Here is a 12,548-nt window from a genome sequence, read left to right as displayed (position 1 = left end):
TAAAGGCTACCACCTCGGCAAATTTAATTGTACTATGAATTACCAAAATACCCTTTAGCCTAAAAAGACGAAAATGCCCTTCATTGGCTCTTAAATTATCTTTTATGTGTGTGATCCATAGGCTCCTCATCATACCAATAGTGTATAGTATCGCGGTTAACACCAATTAATCATCTCACTACACACAAACCAGGATTGGCCCCTAGCAAGGCATCATGGCCACCTAATAGATTCGGATTCAGCGAAGTAGCTACCTGTCAACGATATGGTTACCGTACAATTTGATCCTTTCATCATCCGTTATCTCGACCAGACCGAGATATAGAAATAGTGTCAACATTTGGTTACTCTCGATATTATGTATTCAATTACTGGACCAATAACCTGTATAATAAACTGGATAGGGCAACAACTCAATCCCACTGTGGCCATAGTTTTAGTGTCATTGTCTTTTACTGAATTGAGCCATGAGATAACTTCTCCCGTACCCGGGAGCGATGAATCATCTATCTATCCGCCATAGTCTTGATACACTCCTTAATGCAGCCAATCACCACCGTATTGACAGCTTTGACGTTAGGCTAGTGTCAAACTGCACCAATCAGTGCATAAGGCACTTCGGTGATCTCAAGTCTAAGGATCACATGCACCACCATTCGTTAGAGGATTTATTCCATAGACACTGGGGTTACCATCCATATGGAATCCTTTGGTGGGTCAGTCCAGTGAACTTGCCTATAGCAAGCACCATGTGTTGCACCAGGTTGTCACCAAACAACCTTGACAAGTGAGCTCAGTAATTACCTTTCAACAACACTATGATAGCCTTACCGTATTATCTGTGCCCTTACTTCAGAATAATATTAGGGCTACGGACGTTTCTAGAATGGCCACCATATGTGCTCATAGGGTTCTCACTATCAAGATTTGAAACACTTGATACTCTCGTCATGGTTCTACCATTCTAAGGACATATATCAATACATACAATGATGATTTACGCGATATAGTATAAAATGTCTTTTATTGATCAATGAATATTATTACAAAGAGTCAATTCTACAATAATTGATTGGCTCTAGGGCACCTACTCTAACACGGGCGTCCATATTATGTGGACTCCCGTCCATCATAATTGAATGGCCGTCCATAGTTGATGAACGGACTCGCAAAATATTTGTCAAATTTATACACGTAGTTCGGTGAAAGAATTCGATGTATAATCCCGGTGTCCGTAGCATTATTGTTTCCAAAATATATGTGATTACTATTCTAAAAATACCATTATTTTTTATTCAATTTTTTAAACCCTCTAACTTTGTTAATTTAAATAAAAACCCCTTAAAAAGTTTAGAAATTAACAAAAACACCCCCACCCACCCACATTTGCCAAATTCTGGCCATTACCGCTAGAAGGTGGCCGGAATCTTGTATAATGGTGCACTACCAACTAGATATGGTTGATAGTGTGCCGATATAGCCTTTTTCGACTAGATCCACTGTGGATTTGGTCGGAAATACCAGATCTACGACCAAAGATGGCTAGATCTTTAGTCGTAGCTAGTCATCAACGACGGCCAAACAACCAAACGCGGCCAGATATGGCCATCAATGGCCAAATTTAGCCATAGATCTAGCCTTTTCCAGCCAGATCCATGATAGATGTGGCTAGAAAATGCCATCTCGATGCACGACCGGCCAGATCCAGCCAGTCGTGCACTGATACGATGACTTTGGCCACCCTCTGGTTGTGGTGACCTGAATTTGGCAAATGTGGGTGGGTGGGGATGTTTTTGTAATTTTTAATGTTTTTATTACAAGGGTGTTTAGTAAATTAACAAACCTAGGGGGTGTTTTTGTTAATTTTTAAATCTTACCTTGTTATTACCACCCAACTCTTACTTTTTCAAAAATATTATTTAAAATACTTAAACAAATGCAACCAACATTATTATTATTATTATTATTATTATTAAAGTATGTTTTGTTTTTTAATTTTTAATTTTATTGTTGTTAAAGTGTTTGCGCTCAGTGCGAGTTGTGAGATACTGATACGTGTATGGTGGAGGATTGCATGGGAAAGGTAGTTTTGGTAGGTCCCCTAGGATCATTCTCCATCGTCCACTCATCTCCGTTTGAAATGAGGAATTTTATTAAAAGGCCAAATAAAGTTCACATTTAATTAAAAGGTCATGTAGTTTGAAAGTGTTAAGTAAATAGCCTTGGATTAAGGTTAATTAAATATGATTATTAGTTAATTATGATTAATGAAGTATTGTGTTATCTTTTAAAATTATAATATGTCCCCAAAGAGCCGAAATTCTTGCAAACAAACCCAAACACCTTCTTCGTCTTGCTCTCGCCATTAACGCGTCCCTCCCTTGGTTGTTGTTTCTTCTAAGCTTCGTTTACATCTTCTTCTTCTTCTTCTTCTTCTTCTTCTTCTACATCTTCTTCTTCGTCTACATCTTCCTCTTCATGTACATCTTCTTCTTCCTCCTTTCCCTACATCTTCTTCTTCCTCCACCATTAACACTTTTTTCTTCCTTCGCCATTAACATCTTCTTCGCCACAAATCTGCCTCCTCCTCCTCCTCCCCCTCCCCCTCCTCCTCCTCCTCCTCCTCCTCCTCCTAACATTTTGTCTAGGCATGTGTATCTCCTCTTTGCATTTTATATTTCAATTTACAAAGATTTAATGATGGATTGGGTTTGGGTTATGATTTTGATTTAGTTGTTTAGGTACTCCTCCTCCTCCTGACATTTCATCCATATATGTGTATCTCCTCTTTGCATTTTATATTTCAATTTACAAAGATTTAATGATGGATTGGGTTTGGGTTATGATTTTGATTTAGTTGTTTAGGTTATTGGGTTGTGTTTGAAGTAATGCAAATTGAAATGTGTGAAATTTGTTGAATATTTTCTTGCATTGTGGGTAGCTGGGGGTGGTAGCACCAATTGTAGGTGGAGATGACTGAAAATGTGTTCTGGATATGATAGATTGCTTAAGCGATCTAGTGTATCGCTTAAGCAATCTGGTATGTCTGGTATAATGCAGTAGATTGTAAATCGCTTAAACGATCAAGTATATGGTAGAAGATCACTTAAGCAATCTGCTATAAGTCTAATATATGGCAGTAGATCGCTTAAGCAATCAGGTAAATGGAAAAAGATCGCTTAAGTGATCAGACTTATTTATACCAGATCACTTAAGCGATCCAATAAGCAATATACTAGATCGCTCAAACGACTTTGCAGATGCTTTTTAAAATCTGTCAATCCTTAATTCATTAGTTAATAATTTTTTTTCTTGCATTATAGGTACTTGGCTATTATTAGACATATAATAGACATGGGACAAGTTGTTTTGGGTGTTGAATATTTTCGTGAGTGGTAGAGGAAGAAAGTTGATGGAAGTGGATTGGGAAGACCAAAGAAGTTATACGAATTGCCGTGAGCACAGAGGTTAGTTTTGATGAGTTGATTGATGAAATAATTAGAATAGGTGATTTGAGTTGCTCACATAGTGATATAGTTGTGAAGTATGTTTTAAGCAGAGTTCCTGAACATTATAAGGTATCTCATACTATATTAAAGTCGAATAAAGGTGTGAAGTATATGATTTGTGCAGGCGATAATGGTTCGAGGCCGATTTTAAGGGTTTCTTTTGTAGATAAACCATTGGAAGTTGGTTCAAAGGAAGGGGATAACGAGGAAGTTGGTGGAGAGAATGCTGGTTTTAATTTTAACTACAAGGGCATTGATTTCTTAGTTGAAAAATCAAGAGTAGACGGTGATTTGAGTGGTGAGGAGGACACTGTAAGAAGAGGGTGGTCATGTGCGACAGAATGAAAATGTTGACAAGAAGGACCCCGTACATGTTCCCACATATGTAGAGATTCCTATAAATACAAAGTATGCAAAAGGTGTAGTTTGTGAGGAAGAGAACCCTATGGTCTTTTATGCAAGTTCAAAGGCGACACTTGCGAGTAGTAGTGAATCAACTCATGTTTTCACTGATGGATCGGAATTGGGTGCGGGGTATTTATTTGACAACAAAGAGGGTGTGGTGAGGAAGGTAAAACTTGTTGTTGTGAGAGGTAATTTTGAGTTCATCATCAAAAAGTCTAATTCACCAATAGTGATGGTTGTATGTCGTGACCGAAAGTGCAAGTGGCAGGTTTATTATAAAAGGTTGGCGGAGTCCGAAAAAGTTATTGTTAGCACATATACCCGTGAGCACACATGTGGGTTGGGACATATTTCAGGTTAGCATCGACAAGCCTCCGCTGATGTTATTGGTCAATTTGTCAAAAATCAGTTTGTTGATGGGAAAGGTCCATCTCCTGAGGACATTCAAAGACTTGTGCACACAGAGTTGGGATGCGTTGTTAGTTACTGAAAATGCTAGAAAGGGAGACAACATGCACAAGATTTTGTGAGGGGCACGTCGGAGCATGGGCACGCAATATTAAAAGCATACCGTTATATGCTTGAGTTGATAAACCAAGGTAGCAAGACGGCTTTGAAATGGGACAAGAATATGAGGTTTAAATATTTTTTTGTTGCTTACAGTGCTGCTATAAGGGGTTTTGTAAACATGAGAAAAGTGTTGGTTGTTGATGGTTACTTTTTTACGGGAAAGTATGGGGTACATTGTTGGTGGCCAATGCATAGGACAACGAGAATCACACATATCCCGTTGCACGGTGTATGGTTGACTCTGAGAATGACAAGTTATGGACTTGGTTTTTCCAGCAATTACGTATGATAGTACCTCACAGTGATGAGTTGTGCATAATATCCGATAGGCATAACTCTATAAAGAAGGGGATTGCCACTATTTACCCTCAAACACATCACAGATTCTGTATGAGGCACCTTGATGAGAACATAAAACAAAAGTTTAAGTGTGTTGGCCTCTTTCAGACATACTATATGGTAGCAACAGCTTATCGAGTTGATGAGTTTGAGGAGCACTTCTGGCAAGTCCGAATCAAGGATGATAGAATTGTTAAGTATCTTGAGCATGATGTTTGTTTTGACCAATAGAGTAAAGCTTACTTTCCTGGAAGAAGGTTCGATGTCATGACCACGAACATAGCCGAGTCAATAAATTCAAAGTTGTTAATAGAAAGAGAGTTTCCAATAGTTTCCTTTTTTAGTGCAATCTAGAGGACATTGTCACGGTGGTTCTATGAGTGTCGTACAGAATCAGATAATTTTACCACAACCGTTGTTCTGTCAACTGAAAAATTATTGCGAGAACGTTTGGAACTATCAAATGCACTGTTTTCTTATCCTCTCAATGCTCAAGAGTTCACTGTGCATGGCCATGGTCCGGTTGCCCTAGTTAACCTTCTCAGTAAAACTTGCAATTGTAAAGTGCTTGGCATTCAACGTTTACCTTGTCCTCCTGTAGTAGCAGCACTAAAACACCAACAGAAGTCGAATTTTGGTTCAAGAATTTACATGGAACTTTGCTCCCCTCTCTGTATGGCAAATCACTACATGTTGACTTATTTGGAAACGATATATCCAGTTCCTCCATAAGAGCAGTGGGTGGTGCTACTAGAGTTGGTTGACATTATCATCCATCTGCCATTAAAGAAGATAGAAAATGGGAGAAAAAGAGTTACGTGTATTCCATCAACCTGTGAGGTTCCCCAGAGGATGAATAAGTGCTCTATTTGCAAGCAACCTGGCCATAAGAAAAGCAGTTGCCAGAATCAATCACATGCAGATCCAGAAAATTAGGTTCGAATCGGTCAGATGCAAGAAAGCAAGCAACATGTCGTAAGATCTACAGATAAGATCAGGTATGGAAATTGGACTTAGAGTTTTGTAGTTTATGTGAAATGTATTTCTTATTGGGTTGTCTTGAATAAATAGATTGTCTTGAATTGGATCAGCTGGTGTTGTTAGGCGTCAGGCTTTTGATATTTGGGTTGTGATGCTATATATGCTTTGTGGCCAAGCCCAAGGTTGGATAATGTTGGAAGGGGTACTATAGAAGAAGTCGAAAAGGTTGCTGCTGATGCTGATGCTGAAGGTGTGCTGAATAATTGTGGAGGATAGGAATGTCTGAAGAGAATGATGAAGAGGAAGGATGGAGGTTGCCGATGGTGCTTTTATTTTAGGTGTATATAGGACATTTATTTGTTGTATATAATGTTGTAATTTAATGTAATTGACACATTTCAGATTTGTACAAAAGCAATTCAATATTTCTTTCCCTCTTTTGAGTTTGAGTTTGAGTTTATTTAGTATTCTTGTTGATTGGCATTAATATGTTGATGCAATTAGGTTGTCAAATTCAGGAAAAAAGATGAAATTAATATGTGTTGGTGTATTTAGTTTGTCAAAATTCAAGAGAAAAGCTGGAAAAAATAAGTGTTGCCCACGATCGCTTAGATGACTATATATATCGCTTAAGCGATCAAGGGTTTTCTATACAAGATCGCTTAAGCGAGACATTAAATCGCTTAACATCGTGCATCTGGGATGATTTTGTTTCTGCCTAGGACTGATCGCTTAAGTGACCAAGGCTAAAATCCAAGAATCACTTAAGCGAGACCATAAATCGCTTAAGCAATCATGCATCTAGGATGATCTTGAATCTTCCTTAGACTTGATTGCTTAAGTGATACTAAATCGCTTAAGTGACTAAGGCTAAAAGTGAAGAATCGCTTAAGCAAGAACATAAATCACTTAAGCGATTGTGCATCTAAGATGATTTTGATTCTGTCTTGCACTTGATCGCTTAAGTGACCAAGGCTAAAAGTGAAGAATCACTGAAGCGATACATAGATCGTTTAAGCGATAATGCGTCTGGATGATCTTCATCCAGCCTTAGACTTGATCACTTAAGCGACCATGTGTAAAAGTGAAGCATCACTTAAGCGAGAACCTAAATCGCTTAAGCGATCATGCGCCTAGGGTGACTTGATTATGCCTTAAACTTGATTGCTTAAGCGATCATGCATTGCTTAAGCGACCAAGGGTAAAAGTGTAGAATCGCTTAAGTGATCTTGATTATGGCTTCTACGTGCTTAAATGACTATGCATCTCTCAAGCGACTAAGGGTAAATATACTGGATCGCTTAAGCGAGATCTAAAATCGTTTAAGTGATCTAGTATATCTGGATGATTTTTATTATGCCTTTAACAAGATCACTTAAGCAATTTGTATTATCGCTTAAGCGACGAAGGCTTATAAACACTAGATTACTTAAGCGATAAACCAACCGCTTAAGCAATCCCTTTTTTTTCTGGAATAGGTTATCAACCCCATATTAAGTGACGTTAATGTGAACTTCGGATATTCACAACATCACATGATTAATAACGTTAACGTTAAGTGACATCAGTTGTTAATACATATTAAGGCCAATCAAGAAGGATTATTTGCAACATAATTCCATTAACACATATTAAAGTTACAACCGTATAATATATGGATGAATGTCATAGCACACTAGTGTGACACATTAGTAAAAACGAACCTCATTTCACAAATATGGATGGTGTATTTCAGAATGATTATTGTGCTCTTTTTTCTAACCAAAATGCAGTCAAATCTTGTATGATGTGGGGGGAATATATTGAAATAAGCTTGAATTGTGACTGTACGATTAGTTCAGTGGACCATTATCTGTCTTGTGTCAACTAATTTGATTATTTATATCACTTAATCATTTTTAATTAAACTAATTTATTTACGTGTGTAGATAAACATGGAAAAGAAATATTAAAGTATAGAATGATTCTATATAACACAAATTTTAATGTTTTTACAGTATCAAAGTAAATTAGGCTTGATCGTTTAAGCAATGTATGGTTTTGCGTAAGCGATCCTGTATATTTAGCCTTGATCGCTTAAGCGATGTATGTTATCGCTTAAGCGATCTTGTCAAAGGTAGTATAAAGATCATCCTAATATACAGGATTGCGTAAGCGATCTAGTATATTTAGCCATAGTAGGCCTGGTCAACGGGACGAACCGCTCGCGAGCCAGCTCGACTCGGCTCGAGTCCGGCTCGTTAACGGCTCGGTTTGTTTTATTACGAGCCGGCTCGACTCGGCTCGTGAGACAAAATGAGCCGAGTTCGAGCCATACAAGGCTCGGCTCATTTGGCTCGCGAGCCGCGCCTGGCTCGAAATAGCGGGAGGTTATATGAGATTTTGTAAACTATTGGGATTTAATTGAAACTAACGCAAACAAGTTTTCAAATATAACAAAATAGCACCCTGTATTAAAATCCCCAAATCGCGAAAAATCTTCAGCAGTAGAACCATGGCCGTAAAATTTGAATCAAATCCTCCCAAAGTAACGATTTCGGCCAGTTCTTCTTCATCGTCGTCAGCTTCGCGGGATCTTCGTGGGATATAGTTCATCTTCGTCACACCGTCGGTAGCCGTTGGATCATCTTCATCGTCGTCAAACGTTGGATCTTCGTCATCGTCGTCAACCGTTGGATCTTCGTCAGCCGTTGGATGTTCGTCATCGTCATCAGCCGTTGGATCTTCGTCATCGTCGTCAGCCGTTGGATCTTCGTCAGAACTTCATCTTCTTCGTACGAGGTTCACCAGATTTGAATCGTCTTCGTCAGAGTTGATGTTTCTTCGTCGGTTCGTCAACATCTTTGTCGGATTTTGGTCTGGCTTTAATTAGTGAGTAGGGGGTTTATTCATCATCTGCTATTGTCGTTTGTTTGGGGTTTCTTAAATTTTGGTCAGATTTTAACTTGTTTTTTCATGAATTTTTTGTTTGTAACAGGGGGCTTTTTTCGGTGAAAGAATTCAGGAAGAGCAGACTGAAATTGGTTTACTGGTGCCTGGTGGTTGACTGTGGTGGTGACGTGGTGTTGCTGTGAAACCCACACAAGGTTAATGTTTGTGTACTATCTGTGAAGAGTAGTGCCGTGTATTGTTTATTTAAATTGTTTTATTGAAATTGAAATTGTTTGTGAATTGAGATTTGAGATTGTGGTTGTGTTGGGACAACCACAATCTCAAATCTCAATTCACCAAATTGTTTGTTAATGGTTGACACTTGACAGGTTGTTATTTATAAATTTGTTTGTGGGAATTTGGTTATGGGATTTTGCATTTGGTGGTGGGGACTGGCCAACTGGTAGTTATAAATATGTTTCTGGCTTGTTGTGGGAACGTGGTCCTGCATCTGGTGGTGGGGACTGGACGATTTAAATATGACTTTCTGGCTTGTGGGAATGTGTTGGTGTGGGGTAAAGAAAAAAGAGTCAGTGTCTTAAAGATGACATTTATGAAGGCATAGAAAATAGAATATTACACAACATGATGTAAACTTTGTACCTCATTCTTTATAGCTCTAAAAAGAAAGTATACTCTTCTGTCCATGGAGAAAATCTGAGTCAAAGAATAAAAATGGAAATGATAGGAAGAAATACTTAATAATCTTTCATTTTGATTGTACAGAAGGAATATGCAAGCCCTCTCTTGATTAATGGAAATGATAGGAAGAAATACCAACTTTTTTGTATTATATAGTTATACTTGAAATGCTTGACCATATTATTCAATACCCACCAGCTTGTCAAAGCTTTATAAAATAACATGAACCCAATATGCATGGCAGCACATAGTCCAAGACCAAGGCCCCATACTGAAGTCTGATTCTCATCTCTCATGCATGCACACAAGTGTTGTGCGGCCACATTGCTCAATCAAATTCAAACTTTTTTTTGTTAAAGCCAAAAAGGGTAGCAAATTTTCTGCACTGATTGGAAAAAGAAGTGAATGGATTGGACATTAAAGAAAATAAAGCATTATGTACCCTTTCAATTTATTTACATAAATGAAGTTTATATATGCAACTTTAATGAATTCAAAATAGAACATGTGAGTTGCAAATGAAAGTGAGACAAATTTCAAAATATAACATGTGAAACTTAATCAAACATGATACAAAACCAATATCTCTAATTAAAGAATAAATGAATGTTGGGATGTATTGGTGACAATTAATATTGGTGTGCAATGTATAATGTATTGGTTTGATGTGTGTGCAATGTAATAGTTTGACATTATTTCATATTGGTTTTGCATTAAATTGTTGAATTTTTTTTTTTTTTCGATTTATATGTTTGTAAATGGAGGTTAATTCCTTAAGTACCCCTGCAATACACGATACAATTACCGATACACCTGGTATTAGTAGCCCGGATAATGGTGATGAAAATCAAAATCCGATTCAGAAGCAAAAAAGAGCGAAGACTTCAGTGGCATGGTCGGAGTTCAAGGAGGTGGTACTCCCTAATGGCACCAAAAAGGCTGAGTGTATCCATTGCAAAGTCAAGTTGATTATTAATGCAACCGGAAGCACCACCCAGTTCAATAGACATTTAAGCCGGTGTTTAAGAAGAAAAGCTTCCATGAGGCAACAACATATTAGTTTTCCGACTGCCGGTAATAATGTTCCAACTACTATTTTGCCAGCTTTAAGTGGGAAGTTTGACATGTCGAAAATGAGGGAATTGATCGCCCATTGGGTGCTTATGCATGAGCATCCATTTACAGTTGTGGAGGAAGAGGGCTTGAACAATATGATGAAGTATGGGATTCCTGGATGGACTTCGGTTTCCCGCCACACTTGTAAAAAAGATTGTATGAAGGTATATGAAAGTGAGAAGGCCAAATTGAAGACTTTGTTGAAGACTGTGACAAAAATCAGTTTGACTACAGACTTATGGAATTCAGGGAATCAAAAGATGGAGTATATGGTGTTGACCGGGCATTGGATAGATAGTACTTGGAGGCTTAATAGACGTATCCTCAACTTTGTTCGTCTACCTCCTCCTTGGACTGGTATTGCGATTGCGGATGGCATTTTCAAGTGCCTAATGGGATGGGGAATTGAAAATAAGATATATACTATTTCTGTGGATAATGCTTTAAGTAATGATGTTGCGATTAAGGTTTTGAAGGAAAATTTTGAAGTTTCGGGGAAACTCCTTTGTGGAGGTAAACTGTTTCATGTGAGATGTTGCGCACATATCTTGAATCTGATTGTTCAAGATGGACTTCATCAAATTAGGCACATCATTGACGACATCTATGAGAGTGTGTTGTATATCAACAGTTCTGAAAGCAGACTCAAGGTATTTTCTGAGATTGTTCAACAACTTAAATTGCCGTATCGGAAACTTATTGTTCATTGTAAAACAAGGTGGAATTCTACCTATGAAATGTTGGCAATAGCAATTAAGTTCAAAAAGGTTTTTCCAAGAGTGAAAGAGAGGGATATCAATTATCATAATAATCCGAGTGACGAGGATTGGGAGAAAGTGGAGAAAGTTTGTGAAGTTTTGAAAGTATTCAGTGGTTCAACCAAACTCATTTCAGGAAGTGATTATCCGACGTCTAATTTATTCTTGAAGGAGGTGTGTGCAGTGAAATGTATGTTGGATAGTAAAAGTGAATCTGAAGATGAATTTATTAGAGTAATGGTTAGGAAAATGAAACAGAAGTTTGATAAATATTGGGGGGAATGTAATGTATTGATGTCTGTGGCTGCTATATTGGATCCTCGATTGAAAATGAGGGTTATTCAGTGGGCATTCCCTAAGATGTATTCTGAGGCAGAAGGACGGGCAAATATGGTGACGGTCCGGGATGTATTGTATGAGTTATATGGGGAGTATGTTCAAGCTAACCAAGGTGTGACTATCGCCCGTGCTTCTACATCACAAGGGGATGGACATGGAGCCATTGATGAGGTGGCTGTGGTTGAGGGAGCCAAGGCCTGGGATGATTTTAGCACTTTTCTGGACGTGGTTGAAACTGTTGAGCCTAGTCAGTCTGAGTTGGACTGTTATTTGGGAGAGGGATGCCATAAGTGTGTGGGGGATCATGACTCATTCGATGCCTTACAGTGGTGGAAGGCAAATTCAACCAAGTTTCCTGTATTGTCTAGGATGGCTCGAGAGATACTAGCCATCCCGATCACAACGGTTGCTTCAGAGTCTGCATTCAGTGCTGGGAGCAGGGTTATTGATAGTTACCGAGCTTCTTTGTCACCAGCTACGGTGGAGATGTTGTTATGTGGATGTGACTGGTGTCGCACTTTGAATGGAGTGAAGAAAGGGTGCAAAGTAAGTTCCATTGCTTACATGTTTTGTTTAATTCTATATTTAAAATAACTTTATTCTAACCTATAGATTATTTTTATCTATTTTTCATCTTAGAAAGAGGAGGATGAGAATCACTTGGAGATTCAGCTTCCTGTTCTATCAGGTGATGGGAGTCAGCAGATTGGTTGATTCACTCGTGAGTTATTGGCTGTGGCAGTAGGATTCTGCAGGTCAATATTTATTACTTCTGTGTTGAGGTTTGCATTTTCATCTTTATGGTTTATATAAAATGACAATTATACTTACTATGTTTCACATTAATTTGTTTGTAGGAGGAGTGGGGCTACAATAGACATACAGCCAATTATCTTTTGCTATTATATATATTTTTTGATGGATGGGGATGTCACTTGATGTATAGTTATGCTAATCC

General features: G+C 38.1%; 1 protein-coding gene across 1 annotated transcript; it reads left to right on the top strand.

The window, feature by feature from the left end:
- Positions 1-10,135: 10,135 nt before the first annotated feature.
- On the top strand, positions 10,136-12,304 carry LOC116131782 (zinc finger BED domain-containing protein RICESLEEPER 2-like). Its single transcript, XM_031417458.1, has 4 exons — positions 10,136-10,534; positions 10,658-11,143; positions 11,261-12,136; positions 12,230-12,304. The coding sequence occupies exons 1-4, from the start codon at positions 10,136-10,138 to the stop codon at positions 12,302-12,304; spliced, it is 1,836 nt and encodes a 611-aa protein (XP_031273318.1).
- Positions 12,305-12,548: the final 244 nt, after the last annotated feature.

The sequence above is a fragment of the Pistacia vera genome, unplaced genomic scaffold (assembly GCF_008641045.1).
Source record: "Pistacia vera cultivar Batoury unplaced genomic scaffold, PisVer_v2 Contig243, whole genome shotgun sequence".
Taxonomy (NCBI): domain Eukaryota; kingdom Viridiplantae; phylum Streptophyta; class Magnoliopsida; order Sapindales; family Anacardiaceae; genus Pistacia; species Pistacia vera.
This window is presented reverse-complemented; position numbering and strand designations above follow the sequence as displayed.

What these genes read in the sequence shown, in the direction of transcription:
- LOC116131782 (XM_031417458.1), top strand. Translation starts at nt 10,136, where the DNA reads ATGGAGGTTAATTCCTTAAGTACCCCTGCAATACACGATACAATTACC. An exon ending in GTTCTGAAAGCAGACTCAAG is followed by an intron (nt 11,144 to 11,260) that starts GTATTTTCTGAG and finishes AAGTTCAAAAAG; the next exon opens with GTTTTTCCAAGAGTGAAAGA. An exon ending in GAGTGAAGAAAGGGTGCAAA is followed by an intron (nt 12,137 to 12,229) that starts GTAAGTTCCATT and finishes TTTTCATCTTAG; the next exon opens with AAAGAGGAGGATGAGAATCA.